Here is an 18,329-nt window from a genome sequence, read left to right as displayed (position 1 = left end):
GGTTAATTGGAAATTCCAGAATCCTCGGTCCATGACATGCCAGAGCTGCTTTCCTTTCAAACAGTAGGAAGACTAGGGCCCTTTCTATGTGTTGCCTCAGAGCAGTAACTTGGCTCAGCCTCCACCCCCAGGCTGCCTGCCAGTCTGGATAGGGATGAGTGGAACCGGGGACCATGAGCTGGCACTGGCTTTGGAGTCCCCCACTAAGGAACCATGTGTGGTTCTGCATCTGTTAAATGGAGGCAAGCCACTTCATGGGTGTTGGGAAGAAAGGCAGCATCTTCCAGTGTCCAGCAGGGTCTGACACCTGGCAGCACAGAGAGGTGGCCATCCACCCTGTGCCTGACCTGCATGGACAGTGGTGCCCCAGCCAGTCATCAGGGCCTGCTGGGGTGGGACCAGCACATGCTCTGCTGTCCTCTGTGTGGGGCTGGGGGAGATGGTGTGAGCTCCACCAGCCCCCTTAGAAAAGTAACACAGAACAAAGAAAGCAGGCCCAGGGTCTCATGGTGTGTTCATGCTTTAATTCAGAGCTGTGCGTTGCAGGTACAACTCTGTCTGAACAGGACAAGGAGACGAGAGTCCAGACCCCTCCCTACTTCTCTCCTTCCCACATCCCCTGAATCCTTGGTCAAGGAGATGGACGAATATGAGAGTGCACTGTGACCCATTTGCAGTGTCCCTAGGCCAGAAAGGGAGTTGTGAGTTCACTGGGCAGAGGCCCCCAGAGGCAGAGGTCTTTGCCTCTGCCTGGAGCCTTGTGATCTGCCCCCCTCCCCAAAGTGCTGTCAGATATTCCTGTGCTAGTGGCAAGTGGGAAGGGCATTCAATGAAAAGCTAAGTTATCCCCTCAGGAGACGCTGGTCATAAACTCTGCTCAAGGCCAGCTCTCTGTGCAGAAGCCCAGGCCCAGCTCCCAAGTCCTGCCCAGGGCTGGACCAGAGGGACAGCAGGGCTGCTCTGGCCCTGGCCCCAGAACTAAAGAATAACCACTCTAACCACTGGCTCCAAAGGGACTAGCAGTTCCAGAAGGTGATTTCCTGGGGACACTGTTCCTCGAGACCTAATCCGCTCTGGCTGGAGGCTAGACAGAAGGGAGGCCCTGAAGATTTCTGCTGCAGAAGCTGAGGGCAAGAGGGAAGAGTTGCAGCCCCACAAGGAAGCAGAAGGAGAGCTGCAGAGGGGGAGCACTCTCCAGGGGGCACTGGCCGGGCCCAGCCTTGCCGTCCCAGCCCGCTCTGTGCTCCAGCTAGCCAGGGCTGGAGCCAAGCCAGCAGCCCACAGCATGCCCTCGGGAGGGCTGCACGGGCAGTGCTGGCTCTTTGCATAGATGCGGAGGATAGGTTTGCTCAGAAGCTGGGCCAGGGCTGTCAGCCCAGGGGCTGCCCTAGGCCTGATGTTGAGCTGCTTCCTCCACTGGCAAGAAAGAAAGCTCACTAAAGGCCCCACCAGAATCCACAAAAAAAGTGAGTTCAGGTCCCTGTGACCACAAAGGCAGAGCGTGGCCCAGAGCAGGAGTAGAGGGTGGGAGCCAGGCCTCCTCACTTCCTCCAGGACCTTGGGCCCACCCACGGCTCAGCCCTTACAAATGGCTTCTCCAGCAGCACAGACAGAATGGACAACAGCCCCGGCCCCACCCAGACCCACCCAAACACAGGCCATGATAGGAAGGCCACAGATAGCAAGACACGGACAGGAGCAGAGGGGCTGCAAAGCTTGACTAAATTCCAGTGGTGAAAAATATATAATTTTTTTGTTGTCAAATATAGTTCATTCATTTATTTTCTCAGCAAAGCTTTGTTTCTAAGGAGATGCTATGCAGCTCCATGAGTACACGGCACAGGAAGCTAGGTCCATGGCCAGTCTCGGCTTGGCTTTGGGTTGCTTTGGTCCCCTGCCCCCTCCATGGCATGACCCCAGTGTCCCAGGGGGCATCTGCAGCCAGGTCCCAGGCACTCAGGTTTAGTCCAGCTGGGGGCAGGGGTGGTCCACCTAGGAGGGCTGGTCTGAGGCCCGGGCTGAGGCAGGGAGCTCTGGAGGCACGAAGCATGTGTAGGGGGGCTCTGGGCCAGACAGCTGGGCTGGCCGCCCACCCCCAGTGCATGCAGGTGCCCCCTGGGCGGAGGGCACAGAATGGAAGGGCAGAGCCCATTAGTCAGGCAGTGGCCATTGGAACATCGGGATGAGGACAATTGACCTTCGTAGAGAACCATAGTGGCCCCTAGGCCAGAGGGGTACGTGAGACGTAGAGTCCCACCAACTCCCCCAGTGTGGGACCTAACTTCTGACAAGTGTGTGGGTATCTAGATGGGTGTAACCCCATGGAGAAAGAGGAAGGAGTTTACTTTGTAAACTAATAATGGTAATAAAATATCAGCAGCTTTGCTGGGGGATTCAGATGTGGTCCCAGGGAAGGCAAGGGACAGTGAACTTTCCCAGGCTGACCCAGCTTGGGCTGGGAGCAGGTGGTCACAGGGCTCCTCCTGCCCTGCCACATCCCTGCCTGGGAAACAAGTCGTAGGGCACCCTGCTTTGGCCTGAACAAATGTTATGGCTTCCGTACCCCATCCTGAGAGTCATCCTGCCAGAATTCTCTGCCTCCCCCAGAGGCAGGCAGGTAGATCTAGAGACCCTCATCCCAGAAAGCAAGCAATCACTTCCAGGGTTCTTGGGATGGGGGAGAACCAAGCCCCAAAGTGAACACAGTGGGAGGGAGGGGTTGGGCCAGAGACGCCTTGAGGAGTGGCAGGAGCCATGGCCTCTGGCTTCTCAGAGCAGCCAAGGATTCCCGAGTCCAGCCATGCCCCTGAACAGTAGATGAAGTGGCCTCACTGCAGAAGGTGCTGGGCCCCCAGAGCTCCCAACTGTGCCTCCTCTGTGCTGGCAGATTTCTCAGTGGGTGCCAGGACTTGAACGAGTGCCCCCCTCCACAGCACCCAGCTGGCCGGGCTTGGCTCTCTCTCAAGGAAGAACAATCTGACACACTCAGAAGCCAAGAGGAAAATGGATCATGGAGAGGAGCTGGGAGGACAGACAGACACAGAGCCCACCCTTAGCGCCTCATGCCTAGCATGTCGTTCCTCCAGCCATGGCCTCAACGCTGCTTCTGAATCCTGAGTTGGGAATAAAGGGGAGGCAACAGCTCCAGCCCAGGCCCGGGCATTCCAGACCCTGCCTGAAGTGCTTGGGTCAGTTTTCTGTACTTTGGCCACAGCTACGTCTGTCTGAGGAGACAATATTGGCTCAGAGCCTGGAGGAAGGCAGGGTGACTTGGGAGAGAAGGTAGGGAGTGGGCAGGACACTGGACCAGGAGAGTGCAGGGAGGGGAGGTCCCCAGATAAACCAGCGAGAGACTTCCTGAGCAGGGCCCACCCCATCTAAGGGCTCGGTGGACAGAGGGGCCAGGTTGGGGGCCTCAGAAGTGTCTCTGTGCAGTTTTTCCAATCAGTATACTTTCCTGCCTGGGTCTCCCTTACCCTTCTCCCTCTGGAAGTTTTGGGGTGCTTTTCCCAGGCCCTTCTCCCAGCCCGACACTGTTAACATCCAGGGAGAGAAAATGGTTCCAAACCCCAAACTAAATAAATAAGATGATGCCTGTGGGGATACGGGAGGGGAGGACAGCATCCCTACAATCAGTGGTCAGGCTGCTGCAGCGCTGCCCGGGGAGGGGCGGCCGCCTCAGAGCTGGGAGCCACTGCCTGCAGAACTGGGCCCTGAGTGGCCTAGCGAGCGGCAGCTGATCCTGCGGATGGAGTGCAAGGCCACGGTGCAGCAGCCCCGCAGCAGGGAGCTGATGTTGTAGATGGGCTGGCCCTGGCGACGCTGGGAGCGGCAGAGCCAGGCCACCGTGGGGACGGCCGGCACCACCACAGCCAGCAGATCCACAATGTAGTGGCGACTCCAGTAGCTCTTGGGCTCCTTTTCAGCTGTAGCTGCGGCTGCGGCTGGGGCTGCCTCCTCCTCCTCCTCTTCCAAAGGGCACACCACACTCACTGATGATGGGCCAGGGTTGGGGTTGGCTCCAGGCTGGTGTGCAGTGGGCCCACGGGTGATAGGCTCCGGGACCTCAAGCTCGTCACCCATCGTCAACACCACTGCTGAGTTGGGGTCTCTGGGCCCTGGGGGCTGGGAATCTGACCCCAGGTGCCTGTCCTCAGGGATGGTCCCACAGACCTGGGCCTGGGTCACTCTCTCCAGGATGATGTCCAGGTCAGGCTGGTATTGCACGAAGTCTGTCTGGATGGCCCGCTCCTGCATGCAGCTGGCCTGCACTCCAGCCTCTGTGGCACATAGCAGCTTCTCATAGGTGTTACTGGCAGGGAAGCGGGCACTCAGGCCAAAGGAGCTGTGCAGCGAGGACTCCTCCGGGCCACAGTCCACCCCCGATGACAGCAGGCTGCTGGCCTCCAGTGCGTCCGTCCGGCTCAGTGTGTCATCGGCAGCCACAAAGCCACTGTCAGCTCCATCTTCAGCGGAGGTGCTGGGGGCATCTCCAGGCTGGCGGTCACCACAGACAGCTGGGTCACTCAGCTTCGTGTAGGTGGAGCTGCGGGTGAGGGAGCGGGCAGGGGAACCAGCAGCTGACTCCCCAGTGCTCTCCTCCTTGGCAGTGCCATTCTGGGCCACCTCCATGCTGTGCAGCAGTGTCTCCAGTTTCTTGTTCTGGATGTTGATGTCCACAAAGTACTTCTGCAGCCCCTTGTCTTTGTCAATCAGGTTGTTTTTGACAGTGTCAATGACCTGCTTGAGCTGTTTGATCTCCTTGCGGGCCTCCTTCAAGGCTAGCTGTGCCTCCACGCGGTGGCATTCCTCCTCGATCCAGTCCTCCTGCATGCGCGACAGCTGCATCTTCAGGTCATCAATCTCTGTGTCCCTGCAAGCAGAGGAAACGCTTGCTCACTGCCTGCCTGCCTGGCCTATCACCATCACCAGAGGCGCAAGGAAGGGCAATGTCGCCAAGGGTAGGGGCTATACACTGCAGCATCTCAGAGCTAGAAACAAAAGAAGGGACTCGATGCTTAATACCCCTTCCTTCTACCCCGCAGGAAGCAGTGAGGGTACCTAGGGACAGGGCCTGGAGGGAAGGCAGGAGAGGCCTCCTCCTGGGAGGGAGAAGAAACCTCAGTCAAGACACCACTCATTCCTACCCCTGGAGGCTGAACTGCAGATGACTTTTAATCCATCATCTGGACAATAGATGAAACAACGATTCTTATAAGTGTTACTGCTGTAAAAACCTAATAAAATCTTAATATAAAGCAAGAGTAACCAGACAGCAAATCTCTGCTCCATTGAAAGGACTGTGGGGGCTGGGGATTTAGCTCAGCGGCAAAAGCGCCTGCCTGGCAAGTGGAAGGTCGTGAGTTTGGTTCCCGGTACCAGAAAAAAAAAAAAGAAAGGACTGTGGCCCCATTTTAAAGCAGGGCATGAGCATTTTAAATGGCTGGAGATGTGGCCAGATACCCTGGGGAAGATGGCAATGGCACAAGAGGACAACCACCTTCAGTGTTGGTGTGGGGAGCTGATAATTTTACATCATCCCTCAAGCGGAGGCATAAGGAGTGATGGATGAGTTGGAGGAGGGTGAGGAGAACAGGATGGCTCTCCTCCCTTCCTGCTAGATGTTTCTTCTTTGTGTCCACTGTGAAGAGGGAGGCTGAAATATGGACAAGGTAAGCACCAAGCTGCTACTATTGAGAGAAGGGCAAGTCATAGAGACCACCACAAAGTGGCTCTAAGCAGGATTCAATATTATTTTTTTTTGGTATCAGGAATTGAACTCATGACCTCACGCTTGCCAGGCAGGTGCTTATGCTGCTGAGCTATATTCCCAGCCCCAAGGATTCAATATTGACCAATTGGCTTTTCATGTTTACTTGTGAGTCCGTCCAAGACCTAGGCTGCTTGTCTGGAGATGGGCAGTAGACTCATAGTAAATGAATCTCTATGAGTCACTAGTCCTGACTGACTGAGACCTGTAGCAGCGGGTGAAGCAAAGCATGAGACAAGGTCACGGCTAAAGACACCTGGCTCCAACCTCCATTAACTAGATAAAGACTGTAGCTGCAGGCATCTCACTCCTGGGTGGAGACCTTCCTGGAGACAACATAGTTCCCCTAAATTAACATAATGTCTTACTTGGAGAAGCCCTTGAGCAGACTTCCAAGGTCCTTGAATCCCCACCTTTTGTCAATATTTTCCGTCTTGTTTTGATAACTAAGTAAATACGAGCCACTCAGAAAAGTCTTGGTCTTAACCTGGAGAGAATCTCAAATTCTATGAGAGGGTTTTGATCCTCCTGAAGCCCTGAAATCATTCCTTGTATTTAGCCTTCACAGTCCATTCATTCGGGAGCTTGCAGGCCTGATCAGTCTGCAATAACTAAGGGATAATATTAACATGACAGGCAAGCATCAGGGAAATATGACTACTGGATCTCTGAATTACAGGTGGATTTAGGGGAGGCTGCCAAGCTTGAAAAACATGCCAGTCAGTCTAGAGTCAAAACCAGTTTAAGACTGAACAGGGATTGACTGAAAGAAGCAAAAGAAGAGGAAAATCTTTCACCAGGCTTAATCTCCTGCCTGGAGACTTTTCCTCCATCCCACAGCTGCCCAGCCCAAACCCCAGGCTCAAAGAAAAGAGACCTACAAATGGCATGGCCATCACCATAGGGATTATGGGCTCAGTACACTGACTGCCCCAGATCAAGCACCACCGACTTTTCAAAGTCAGATTGTAAATTCCACTCAGGAACTGGGCCCAGGAATCTCATTCCACATTTTACTGAAGGAACTGGTGCTGAAGGGTCTCAGAACCCCACAACAGTCACCACAGCATCCTGTGGGAGGGGCCTATCACACAAAGGACTCAGCAACCCCATGGGGGCAGTAAGCCAGAATTGCTGACAATGGCAATGCAGATGTGTTAGTAGGTGTGGGGGATGCCTGCTCATCACTCTTCCTGCCTCAGCAGGGGGCTCCCTGCAGGGTAACCCTCCCGCCTCTCTCCCCAGTCCTCACTCACACCTCACCCTGGGAGGAGAAGTGAGTTTGGAAGGAGCTCAGCTGGGCATGCTCAGCTTGGCTGGTTCTTGCTCCTCTCTCCTTGATGCCAGCCAGGCGCCACAGAGCAATGGCTTCCCAGCCTGTCCATGCCTCGGTGGGCTGCAGAGAATTGCATAGGAACTGGGTCTTGGAGGATGAGGTTGCTAAGGAAGCAAGATGGGGGAAAGAGCACCTCAGGTGATGGGGACACTGCATACAGATGCAAAGAGGCATCACAACACATGTACTCTTCAAGGAGGAGAAGGTAGACTATTGAGGGAAAGTACAAGTACAGAGGCTGTGAAGAACATGGAGGTACAGCATGGTCATAGGCTCCTGCAAGAGTCATAGGCTGAGATGTGAACACCCCCGCCCCCATAGTCATCCTGTCCAAACCATGCAGGGCAGATGATCTGCTCTGAACAGCAGGATTAACCCAGAAAGAAAGCTGCGTGATGGCCATCTGTTCCCTGAGAACATCAGAAGAAATACAGATAGAATTCCTAGTTCTAAGACCAAGAGACCAATAAAATGCTGCCCTGAACTCCTGTACTTCCAAACCACAACACATCCAGACTAACCTGTCTACTAGGCAGGGCTCTGGTCAAGAAGGACATGGCTATGCATGCTACATTATGAATTGTCCAGAAGGGACAAATCCATAACAGCAAGAGTTAGCAGGGACAGAGGGGTGGGCTCTAGGTAGGTGTGGAGGATAAGAACTCATCTCATAGCTGAAGAGACATGGGGTGGGGAGAGCAGATTTTCTCTCTGGAGCCGTGGGAGTGCAGGCATAGCTTGTGTGCAAGTAAAGCTATCTCTGTACCTATCCCCTCTCTGATGCATGCTTTCCTTGTCTACCCTCATGTGCACAGGTGGGAGACCGAGGGACAACCCCTTGCAGGCAAACTGTTCCCCACCTGGCCTGAGCAGCTACCTGGAGCAGTCCAGAGGAGTTGGAGGGGTGTGTGAGCAATGAGTTAGGACAAGCCATTGCTGGGAAGGAGAGAGCAGGTGAATGGTGGAAAACCCCAGCCACCCCTTCTTTCCAGAACCATCCCAAGGCCCTGGTTCCTCTGGGTGTGGAGCTGGTGGGTAACCCCACTGCTGCCCTAGTTGCTGCTCACCGGTCCTGGAGCCGGTCCTGCGTGTCCTTCAGCCGTGCCTTCAGGTGCCGGATGCATACCTCCTTCTGCTGCAGGGGAGTCAGGTACTGCTCTGGGGTGGGCGGCTTGATGCCATGGTTGTCACTGCACAGTGTGTACTTCATAGAGCGCCTGCAAGTAGATGCCCATCGTGGAGATGGGGGAGGAAGAGGCGGGAAATGCATGGATGCTGCCTCTGGGGAGCAGGGTCCTCACCCTACTATCCTTAGTCTGTGGCCATCAGATGGTTCCAAGCCAGACATCCTGCAGAGGGTCAGGTGGCCACAAGGATACTATCTTGCTGGAAGCTGGGCTTCAGTGAAGCTCTTCTGAGTGGAGACCAGGTTGGGGCTGTAAGGCTCCTCTGAGGAGGGGTGGAGACACCCACCACAAGGGCCCATGAGCCTGGCACTAGTGCACACTCACTGCCAACGTCTGCACTGTCCTCGCAGCACTGTTGGGAGAGCAGAAGCCTCCACCCTGAAGAAGGCTGCTGGCTTCAGAGAGACTGGCTCTTACCCTAAGACCACAGCCTATCTCAGTGGGCACCTAGAGCCCAGGCTTCCAGATTTGAACCCTGAGAATGAGTACAGTGCTGGAGGCTTGGGGTGGGGAAGAAGGCTTCAGGTCAGTACGCAGGACAAGGACGTTCCCTGGAGAGGAGGAGACACAGTGGAGGGCTTTCCTCTCCAGATATGAGCGTGGGGACAGAGCTGGGAAGGCAGACTCGTGTGCTGTCCTTACGTACACGCCATGTCTGAGGCACACTCCCCTTGCCCACCCTCATGTGCACGTAGGTGTGCATCTGTTGTGCACATACTTACTGGGAGTGCACATCTGCGTGTGTGGATTCCTGGTCTGTGTGTACCGCCCACACTGTGTTCACACAGTGCCCGTGAAGCCTCACCCTCTTCCTGCTGCCTCATGGGTGATCCCATGTGTCAGGACAGTAGCCCCTGCGCAAGTCCACTCATCCAGGCCCTGGGCGTGTGTGTTACTGCATGGACAACTGCTGGGTCTGGGTCTGGGCAGTCAATAGCGGTGCTCTGTGGTGCAGCAGGCTGGGTGTGTCCAGCTCCACACCGGTAGTGGGCTCTGTGAGGCGTGTGTGCAGCACACTGGCTCCTCCAGGGCAGCAGGGAGGACTCTCTACCCAGAGGGTGAGCAGGCTGGTGGCGAGGGTGGGCCAAAGCTTTCCAGGGAAGGAGAACACCCTGACTCTACAGCAGACTGCAGCCTAGATGGCTCCACCCACGGCTTCCTGACTGCTGGTTCTTCTGTTTTTAAAGAAATGTCTTGGGTCCCAGCTTAAAGTCCTGGGCACATTCCCAGCCAACTCGACTCAGGCCTGCTGCCATCCCCTTCTGCTCCAGGGAGGGGCAGGTACGGTTCAGTGAGACAGGCTCTGGTGAGGCCCATTTGCTGATGCAGCCTAGCTGGAGGAAACTTTCAGGGTTTCATGTAAGCTCTCTGTTTACTGAGGAAAAAAACACTTGTAAATTGTGAACTGTTGAAGAGTACATGGTGGCAGGATGGGAAGGAGAAATGATATTGCCTTCCACTGATTCACCTTATGGTCTTCAAGTTTAACTCAACCAAGTCACACATAGCCCTGCTTTGAAGGGGCAGGGCGGTGGTGTAGGCTGGGAGCTCGGGGTCACCCCCTCTGATCTAAAAATATCTTTCCAGAAGAGAAGCAAGCCATGTGGACAGCGCAAAGGCCCCATACACTCATCCTATAGCATCTGCCCGCCCTGCAAGGGCTTTGGTCAGAGAGGCACAGACCTGTGCTGAGTAAGAAGGGTCTGTCCCATACCTGGGCTGTGGTAGGGGTGATGGCAGTGATAGAACCAAGATCATTTAAACTAGTAGAACCAAAGATTAGAGGGAAGTAACTTTTCAGTTTCCCACTTGTTTTTATGGGTGTTTTCCCCAAAATAGCATTTAACACTTACACATTTTTAGTCACTGGCTCTATCTTTCCAAAAAAATTTATATATATATATATACACATATATATATATTTACATATATATATGACACACATCTATCTATCTATCTATCTATCTATCTATCTATCTATCATCTATGACTTGGCTACTCATACCTTGGAAAGCCTGGTTATTTGCAGGGAGGTCCTAGGGACAGTTGCCCTCCTGGTAGGCAAGAGGACCTTCCTCAGAGGCAGTGCTCAGCCTGGGGGGTGGGAATGCTTTAGGGGTTAAAGTTACGAGAGACCTCATGAAAATCTGTTACTCATGATATTGAAGTTTCCAGTGATACACTTTGCTACATCAAGTTAACACATCACTCCTATACCCAGGGCCCTGCAGGGTGCAAGGGGTGAAGCCCAGGATGCCTGTTACCCATCCTGCATGTCACCCATCAGTAGAAACCCTGACAATCATGGCTCCCAAAGTTCTAACATCACTGTGTGCAAATGACATCTTCCCCGAGGAAGGGACAGGACAAGCCTTCCTGGGTGTTTCCTGGTCTTCTTTGCCCACATCCCTTACGACCAAAGGGCGCAGACTAAAGCCCCAGTAACGGTGGTTACTGGCCATCTAGAATATGCAGTCTGCAGCTACCAACTCAGTGAAGCCTCTGGATTATTAGCTTCAGTTTATAGACAAGGAAATGGGGATTCAGAGACAGGAAGTGGCTGACTCTGAAGCCACGCAGCCTCTACACTTTCCTACTGCTCACTTGTACTTTAACACCACACAGCCGCCATTCCAGTTCTTCCTTCCTACCAGAAGGCCTTCCAGTACCCACAGGTCCCCTTCACTTCCTCTCCAACCTGATCCTGCTTTTCAAGTTTTGGTCCGTGATGCCTGAGATCAAACTTAGCACACGCCGTGTTTCTAATACATCTCACTTCCTGAATCAGTGTCACCTCTGCCACTTTCTACGTGTCCCCTGAGAAGAACAAGCTGGCAAACTGGGGTTGCCTCCCATTCCCATCTTGCATTTTCCCCACAAAACCCTGATTTTGTGTGTGATGTCACTAACTCTCTATGTACTAATGGACCCTGCATCTAGTTAGTCACATGACCCAATTCCAGTCAGGATATGGCAGAGTTTTGGTCTTCTATATCTTTTCCCTTCGTGGAAGGCTGAGCTAATGGCTGGTAGTACAGGAACCATTTTGTAATGATGAGCGCAAAAGCTGTTTTCCAATGATAGTGGCACAGGAAGAGAGGAGACAGGGCCTGTGATGCTTCAGGGAGCAACTTACCTCTCATTTTCATTCTGAAAGCATCACCTTGGTTTGTTTAAGTCTCTGTATTTGCTTCTGTGTAGCGGGTATTATGTCCATTTTACAGACTGGATCTGACGCTCAGGGAAGAAGTGAGCTGCTCAAGTTCGCACAGCCAGTGAGTCAGTGCTAGAGCTCGGGACAGTCAGAACAACACACTGGCCACCTCCCCCAGAGCTCCAATTCCCAGCCAGCTGGCAGGCTGGCAATAGGGTGGTTACCTGGGTGTGGGGCTGCTGTCACTGCCCTTGCAGGAGCCTGAGTTGCTGCTGCTGCTGAGGGAAGAGGTGCCATAGGCATCCCGCACACTCACGGGTGGAGAGGTGCGCCTGGAGGCGGGGAGAAGAGGCAGGTGCTCATTCTGGCTGGGGGGCAGCTGTGGGCACTGAGCGAACACTGCCAGGCTGCTGTGGCTCAAAGCACCCCCACTTCAGGGTCACCAGCAGGGAGACAAGCAGAGAGGAGAAGGGGATGCACAGACAGGGGTGACAGAACAGACAGCGCAAATCAAGATGGAAAACCAGGCGGCGGGTGGTCCTCCTGGCTTCCCAGGGAAGAGGCAGGGACTGGGCAAGGCTGCAGGACAAGGGTGGGGCCCCGTGCCCTTCCCAAAGGTCCCCAATTTCCAGGGTCCCTCAAAGCCAGAAGAGAGACCCTCACAGACTAAAGGGAGAAGAATGGGGTACACAGCAGTGGGGGCAGGAGGAATGGCTCCTGGGGAGAAAACTGGGGGAGGCTCAGTGAACTGGAGTGGATGCCGCATCCGTCCACCCAGCAGTGGTGCCCACAGCCTGGGATTGCTAGAACCCAGTGATCACATCCACATTCATCCGAGTGCTTAACAGTTCTGGAGGAGGCCAGTGGGAAGTGGGCTACGATTTGCTGGAAGGCCCAGTGTAAGTCAGTGACAGGGGAGACAGAACGCCTTCTCCCACCCACTGCAGCAGAGCTTTAGGGCAAGCAAAGACTCACCTGCGGGATCCAGCAGAGGCCCGTCTGCTTCCTGGCAGGGACATGGCCATGAGGCTGCGGGTCCGAGTGAGGGGCGGGATGGGCGGTGTCCGCGGGGCTGAGGAAAGAGGGTGGGTTGGGGGGCCAGCAGGGAGCGCTGGTCCAGGCCACGTCATCCTCTCGCTGGGGCCACTGCCAGGCATAGCTTTTCCTCTCACCCTTCGGCAGAATACCCCCGCACTAGGCTCAGGCCACAGCCACTTCTACCAGTGAACTTAATGGCACAGGTGTACAGCCTCCCACCACCTGACTTCAAGTCACAGTCAATCGTCAAAGCCTCAGGGGCAGTGGGAAATCATCAGTCCAACCCGGTGTCCTCCAGATGAGTGAATGTGCCCCAGAGAGGGTGCAGGTCTTGCCCGAGATCACAAGGACAGCAGGAGAAGGGCCTCCTGTCCCTCAGTGCAGCTCCAAGTCTTCTACTCTGTGAGCCGCCTGCTTCTCCCAGGTCCCTGACACTCAGCCCCCCACCTCCCTGCTGTTCAGTCCTCCCTCCTCGGCAGGGGCTGCAGGCTGGAGGGCTCCCGGGCAGAGCCAGGAACCCCAAATTAGGCTGGGCTGTTCTTGTCAACCATCACCTTCCCGGCCGGCTTATGGTTCAGGACTTCCCGTCTATAGGGGAGACAAGACAGACCAACATACCAGCACACATGTAGAAAGACATATGGATACACATGAACACGAAACAGTACCACGTCCTGACATTCCAAAATGGGTGGCACCCATCCCCATGAACATGCCCGGGCACCTGCCCACAATGCAGGACGTGCAAGCAGCCCTTCATGCTCATGCCTGATCCCCCATGCCTCCCATACCCATCTGTGCAAATGTGCACGCTGATTTCATCATATTCCGGGAACATGCAGATGAGGCTTAACGTGGTAGAGGGCTGGGGTTGATACGAGCAGAAGTCCTCCCTGCCTGCTACTGGGGATCCCAGTGGGTGGCCCAGTAGCAAGAATCTGCGCTGGGAGAGACTCTTGGAAAGTGGGTAGGGAGACTTAGGCCCATTGGGTCTGCTGGGGCTGCAAGGGTGGCTCTCAGGGGTACTGCAGGGGAGTGGCCCCATGCTGGACTGAATTGAGGCTGTGTGGGGTAGAGGGCACACAGGGCATCAGCACAAAGCTCCTAGAGTCCAATGCATAGGCTTGAGCTCTCTGCAGCCAGAGGGCTGGTCATGAGGCAGTTATAGAGACGCACGCCCCCTCCTTCCACATTCAGAGCAGAGACTGAGGACAGTAAGCTGGGTTGTAGGAGAGTTGGCTGAGGATGTTGTGTTCTGGACCCCTGACTCCATGCTAAGAGAGAAGCATCTACCCAGCCGCACACCGTGATAGATCCCATGCCACACACGTTACGTACATTCTGCGACTGACTCCTCCCAACAACCCTATGAGGAAGTATTGTGATTAGTCCCTTTTCACAGATGAGGAATCAGAGCTACTGAGAGGGAAAGGACTTGCCCAGGTAACTCCCAACGTGTACTGGTCTGACTAGCAACAAGTACTGAGGGGTTGGAGCCCAAACCCTGGACTCCCTGGGCCAGGACCACCCCCTTCCCACACCAGTACCTCCCAGGAGCCTGGTCTCTCTTGCCGGTGGCGGGGCTGCCTCCTGAGCAGACAAAAGCACTGCTCAGATGGCCTGTTTCCTGGCTGTGACACAGAACACAGCCTGTTCCCTGGAGAGCTGGACACTGCCAGCATTGTCTGCTTAGAGGTGTTGGGTGCTGGGCTACAGGATTTGCCGGCACCATGCCTGTCACCTGAGCTCTCACCCAGCCTTGGGGGGCATTACTTCCCACCTATCATGCCCAAGGTTCCCAGGCAGGGCCAGTGGACACAGGGCTGGTCCCCACAACAGGAACCTCAGGGCAGGTTGGGATGGGAGCCAGCAGTGTCCCTCCACATTTGCCCATGGCGACAAGTGGCTGAATCCTCCTGGCCACAGAACCTTGAATAGGGGTCGCTGGGGTAGGTGGGCAGGCATGATGATCCTTCCTCACGGGGAGTGAGAGCTTCAAGGGTTATGTGTCACTCACTGACTCCTCTGTGGTCAGGTAACCCTGCTGAGTGCTTTTATGTGCCTAAGCCCATTGCTTTCAACAGGCTTTCCAACCTCATCGAGGCCTGCGATCAAAGGTCACACAGCTGCACTTCTGCTGGGCTCTGGCTTCTAGCCCACCCTGTCTGGCTCCACTGGCCATTCTATCACCACTCATCCTTCTCCTAGCTTTTGGGAGACTGCAAGGAGGAGGCCAGGCCTCTAGGACGATTTGCTGGCCAAGGCAGGATTCATACCGCAGGACAGGTCTCTTTCTGTAAAGCCAGCTTGGGCCATGTTGCTAGGAGCCAGAGAAGTGCGGGTAGAGATTTGGGCTAGGTCCTGGGAGGCAGGCAAGCTGCCAGGCTTGCTTAGAGCTGTGTGTGACCTTGGACAATGAAAGCTTTTTTCCCCTCCTGGCTCTGCTACTACCTTGCTTGGCAACCCCATGCATCCTCTCTTGGGTTCCCCCTTCCTTCCTGCCTCTCTGGCTGGGCTGGGAAGAGGATGGTTCTGTACCTGGATGCAGCTGACAGTCTCCTGGGATCAGCCAGAACCAGCCGTTCTTTTGGGACAGAGGTGGAAGTAGCATTTCCCCTGCTGGAACAGGACCTCACAGATAGGTCCCTCGTGGGAGGGCAGAAGCCACCCAGGCCCGAAGGGAGCCACTAGGCCAGGATCCTACTCAGAAGGCCTCAATGTGCACCCTGTGCCTTCTCAGGTTCTCTCTCTCCTCTGGGCCCCAGAGAGGAGGCAGGTTGCCATGGCATTTGTCACCATGCCACCTGCTCAGCCTGGAGTCCTACAAGCCTGTCCCCAGGTGACCAGAGGCTGCTACTGGCATGGAAGGTGGAAAGGAAACCCTAAATCATGGAGAGTGGGGCTAGTAGTCTCTCATTTCTTTTACTCCAAGAAAGCCTGGCCCCTCCTCACTCTGCCTCCTTCCATCTCCTCACCTCACCCACCCCTAGAAATCCCACTGGGTCCAGCCCTTTGACTGGGCCCTCACAGGCCCAGTGTTTCCTGAGGGTCTACTTAATGGGGATCCAGAGAGCAGGAGAAATAGGATCCAACAGATAATCTGCTCAAATCTCTGCTCTGACACTCTCCAGCCACACGCCTTGGGCAAGTCATGCTACCTCTCTGGGTTTTAGCGTTCTCATCTTTAAATGGGGCTGGAAGAAAATGCACCTGCTGTGCTTACTGTGAGAATAACATGAAATTATGCATTACAGGACTCGGCTCAGTGGCTGCACACAGGAAACATTCAGGACGGGAGCAGGAGGTTTCTGGAAGGAGATAACTGCAATGTGATATGAGCTTCAAAACAGAAAGATGTTCAAAGCATATTGCCTCAAAAGGGTGAGAAAAAGCTTCTCCTAGCCAGAAATTTGTGCTGAAACTTGAAGACTGAATAGGAGTTTAAAGGTGGGAGGAGAGGAGTAGCTGGCCAAAGACAACCGATAATTCAACAGTGTAGATGCTAAGAGACCAGAGTGCCTGGTGAAGGCAAAGCACACTGAGGCTGCAGGAAAAGGCGGGGCCACGCCACATAGCACCACTTAAGCAGGGTCTTGTCCTGTGGGCAGCAGAGAGCCATGGAAATGTTTGTGTTTTATTTTGTTTGTGATACTGGGGATTGGACACAGGGCCTTGACACTGAGTTGTATTTCCAGCCCCTTTAAAAATGTTTTAATTTGGAGAAGCGTCTCACTAAGTCACTAGTCATTGCTCAGGCCAGGCTCCAATTTGTGACCCTTGCAATCTTAAGAGTGCTGGGATTAGAGGTGTGAGCTATCATGCCTGGTGGGAATGTTTTTAAAAGAAGAGGGGGACAACTGGATTTGTATTAGAGAAAGTCCCTGGGTGGGTAGTGGAGTATTCTGGGAATGGATGATACTAGAGGGAGGGCAGTTAAAAACGCCTAGGGGAGGAGCAAGGAGGGGCTGGGACAGGGCAGGGGCAGGAGCAACTGAGGAGAAGCCCTAGATCCTGCTTGAAATTCATCACAGGCTGCCAATTGAGGAAAACTTAAGGCAAAACTCTTGATGCTGGTTCTCAGGTCTTTTGCATCTACACCCACCCAGACTCTCTCTGGTGATCCCTGGGAGAGCCCTGTTCAACCTGCATGTCCAGTTTCTCACCTTCTTTTTTTTCTGGTACCGGGATTCGAACTCACGACCTTGCACTTGCCAGGCAGGCACTGTGCCGCTGAGCTAAATCCCCAGACCCCAGTTTCTCATCTTGACCGCTTAGCAAGCAAGTGGGCTGCAACTCAGGAGACTCCCCCTGGAAGTGTTCATAGGAACACGCACGATCAACATACAGCTGGCAGTTACACAGCCCAGAAGCAAGATCAAGCAGTTAGACTAGATGATCTCTATGGTGCTTCTGGATCTAACAGTCTCCAGCTTTTGGGCTACTCCCAAAAATAGTGGACTTCCAGTTGATCCTTTCCACCTCTGCAATTACTAGTACTCCTGAGCATGCTACAATATTGACAAACCTTGAAAACATTATGCTAAATGAAAGACAGACACAAAAGAATCATATATTACATTATTCCATTTTATGAAATTTTCACATCTGTAAAATTAGAAATCTGTATTCCTCCCAGAGCATCTGACGGCATCAGAAAGGCATGGAGGAAAAACCAGAGGTCCTTGCTGGCCTGACCTTCTAGCTAAGAGGAAGTCCCTGCATGCACTATCAATTATCTTTCTTCAAAGCACTAGCCATCAATAAAAGAAGAAAGCAACCCTAAAACTCCAGAAAAACAAAACAAGCTGTGTCTGATGACTCAAGCCATGGAAAGCATCGCATTGCAGACAGCGGAAAACACTGGGAGGGATCCTCTCTCTGCTAAGGAGACACCAGAAAATGGAAACTTCACCAGCCAAATGGCAGAATGCCAGGTGCTCCCAGAACGCTAATCCAAAGAGAGGTGGGCACAGAAAATGCCTGCCAGGGAGTGCTCCAACTGCCATACTCCAAACCTCAGAGCTTTGCAACACCAGGACAGCTCCTGGCTGAGCTCAGCAGATCCTCCCTGGCCTCATCAGTCTCTGTACTCTCTACTCCACCCCATCTGCAGAGCCCAGGACTGTCCTTCCTAGACTTGGAAAGCAAGACAATAGGGACCGTTCCCTAGCTCCCTTCCTGTCTCCCACACAGCCACCATCAGGGCTGGCGCCATCCCTATTGGAGTCCTTCCTTTCAGTGTGGCAGGGCAGACCCACAGCTCAGCCAGTGCGGCAAGGGCTTGCTGAGGTGATCAGGACAGGCTTGAGGACTGAGGCAGCTACTACACAGGACATCCCTGCAGGTGAGAGTGACAGTCCTAGGCAGTGGGCCTGGGTCTTCCAAGCCCTTAAGGGGCCTTGGCTCTGGGCTCCTAAGAGGAGCAGGCTCAGTACCCCTCCTCATTCTACCTGAAGACGTTCCTCTTGTGATTGTTGCACATGGGGTAAGACTATTTTTAAAAGGATTTTCGGGTTCAGGATGTAGCTCAGTGGTAGAATACCTGTCCAGCATGCACAAAGCTCTGAGTTCCACAGCACGGCCAAGAAAAAGGAATGGAGGGCACTGCAGGTTGAACATTTATTCAGTAAGATTTTCTACAATGTGATACAATGTCACACCCACTGGCATGATTTAAGAAGATGATAATAACAAGCCCATCAAGGGGGAACTGGAGCTCTAGTACATCGCTGGGGGGGATGTAAAGTGGTAAGGCTGCTGTAAAAAATGATTTGGCAGCTCTCAGAAAGTTAAGTACAGAGGGGCTGGGGATTTAGCTCAGCGGCAAAGCGCCTGCCTGGCAAG

The 18,329-nt window shown here is 54.0% G+C and overlaps 1 protein-coding gene across 7 annotated transcripts in view; it reads right to left on the bottom strand.

The window, feature by feature from the left end:
* Window positions 1-502: 502 nt before the first annotated feature.
* The window catches only part of Snph (syntaphilin), a 42,053-nt gene continuing 24,226 nt past the window's right edge, over window positions 503-18,329 (bottom strand). For 4 of the 7 annotated variants that reach the window (XM_005414698.2, XM_005414699.2, XM_013510017.1 and 1 more), the window contains 4 exons: window positions 12,423-12,519; window positions 11,672-11,878; window positions 8,174-8,323; window positions 503-4,873 (listed from right to left, as the gene is read on the bottom strand). In XM_005414698.2, coding sequence (XP_005414755.1) covers window positions 3,679-4,873; window positions 8,174-8,323; window positions 11,672-11,878; window positions 12,423-12,472 — 1,602 coding nt within the window. In that variant the 5' untranslated portion in view covers window positions 12,473-12,519 and the 3' untranslated portion in view covers window positions 503-3,678. Of the gene's footprint in view, window positions 4,874-8,173; window positions 8,324-11,671; window positions 11,879-12,422; window positions 13,033-18,329 lie in introns of those variants that run through there. The other 3 variants (XM_013510013.1, XM_013510015.1, XM_013510018.1) reach the window with 3 other exon arrangements.

The sequence above is a fragment of the Chinchilla lanigera genome, unplaced genomic scaffold (genome assembly GCF_000276665.1).
Source record: "Chinchilla lanigera isolate Chin_1 unplaced genomic scaffold, ChiLan1.0 scaffold00195, whole genome shotgun sequence".
In the NCBI taxonomy this organism is placed as follows: domain Eukaryota; kingdom Metazoa; phylum Chordata; class Mammalia; order Rodentia; family Chinchillidae; genus Chinchilla; species Chinchilla lanigera.
Note: the sequence above shows the minus strand (reverse complement) of the source record. Positions and strands in the feature narration are given on the sequence as shown.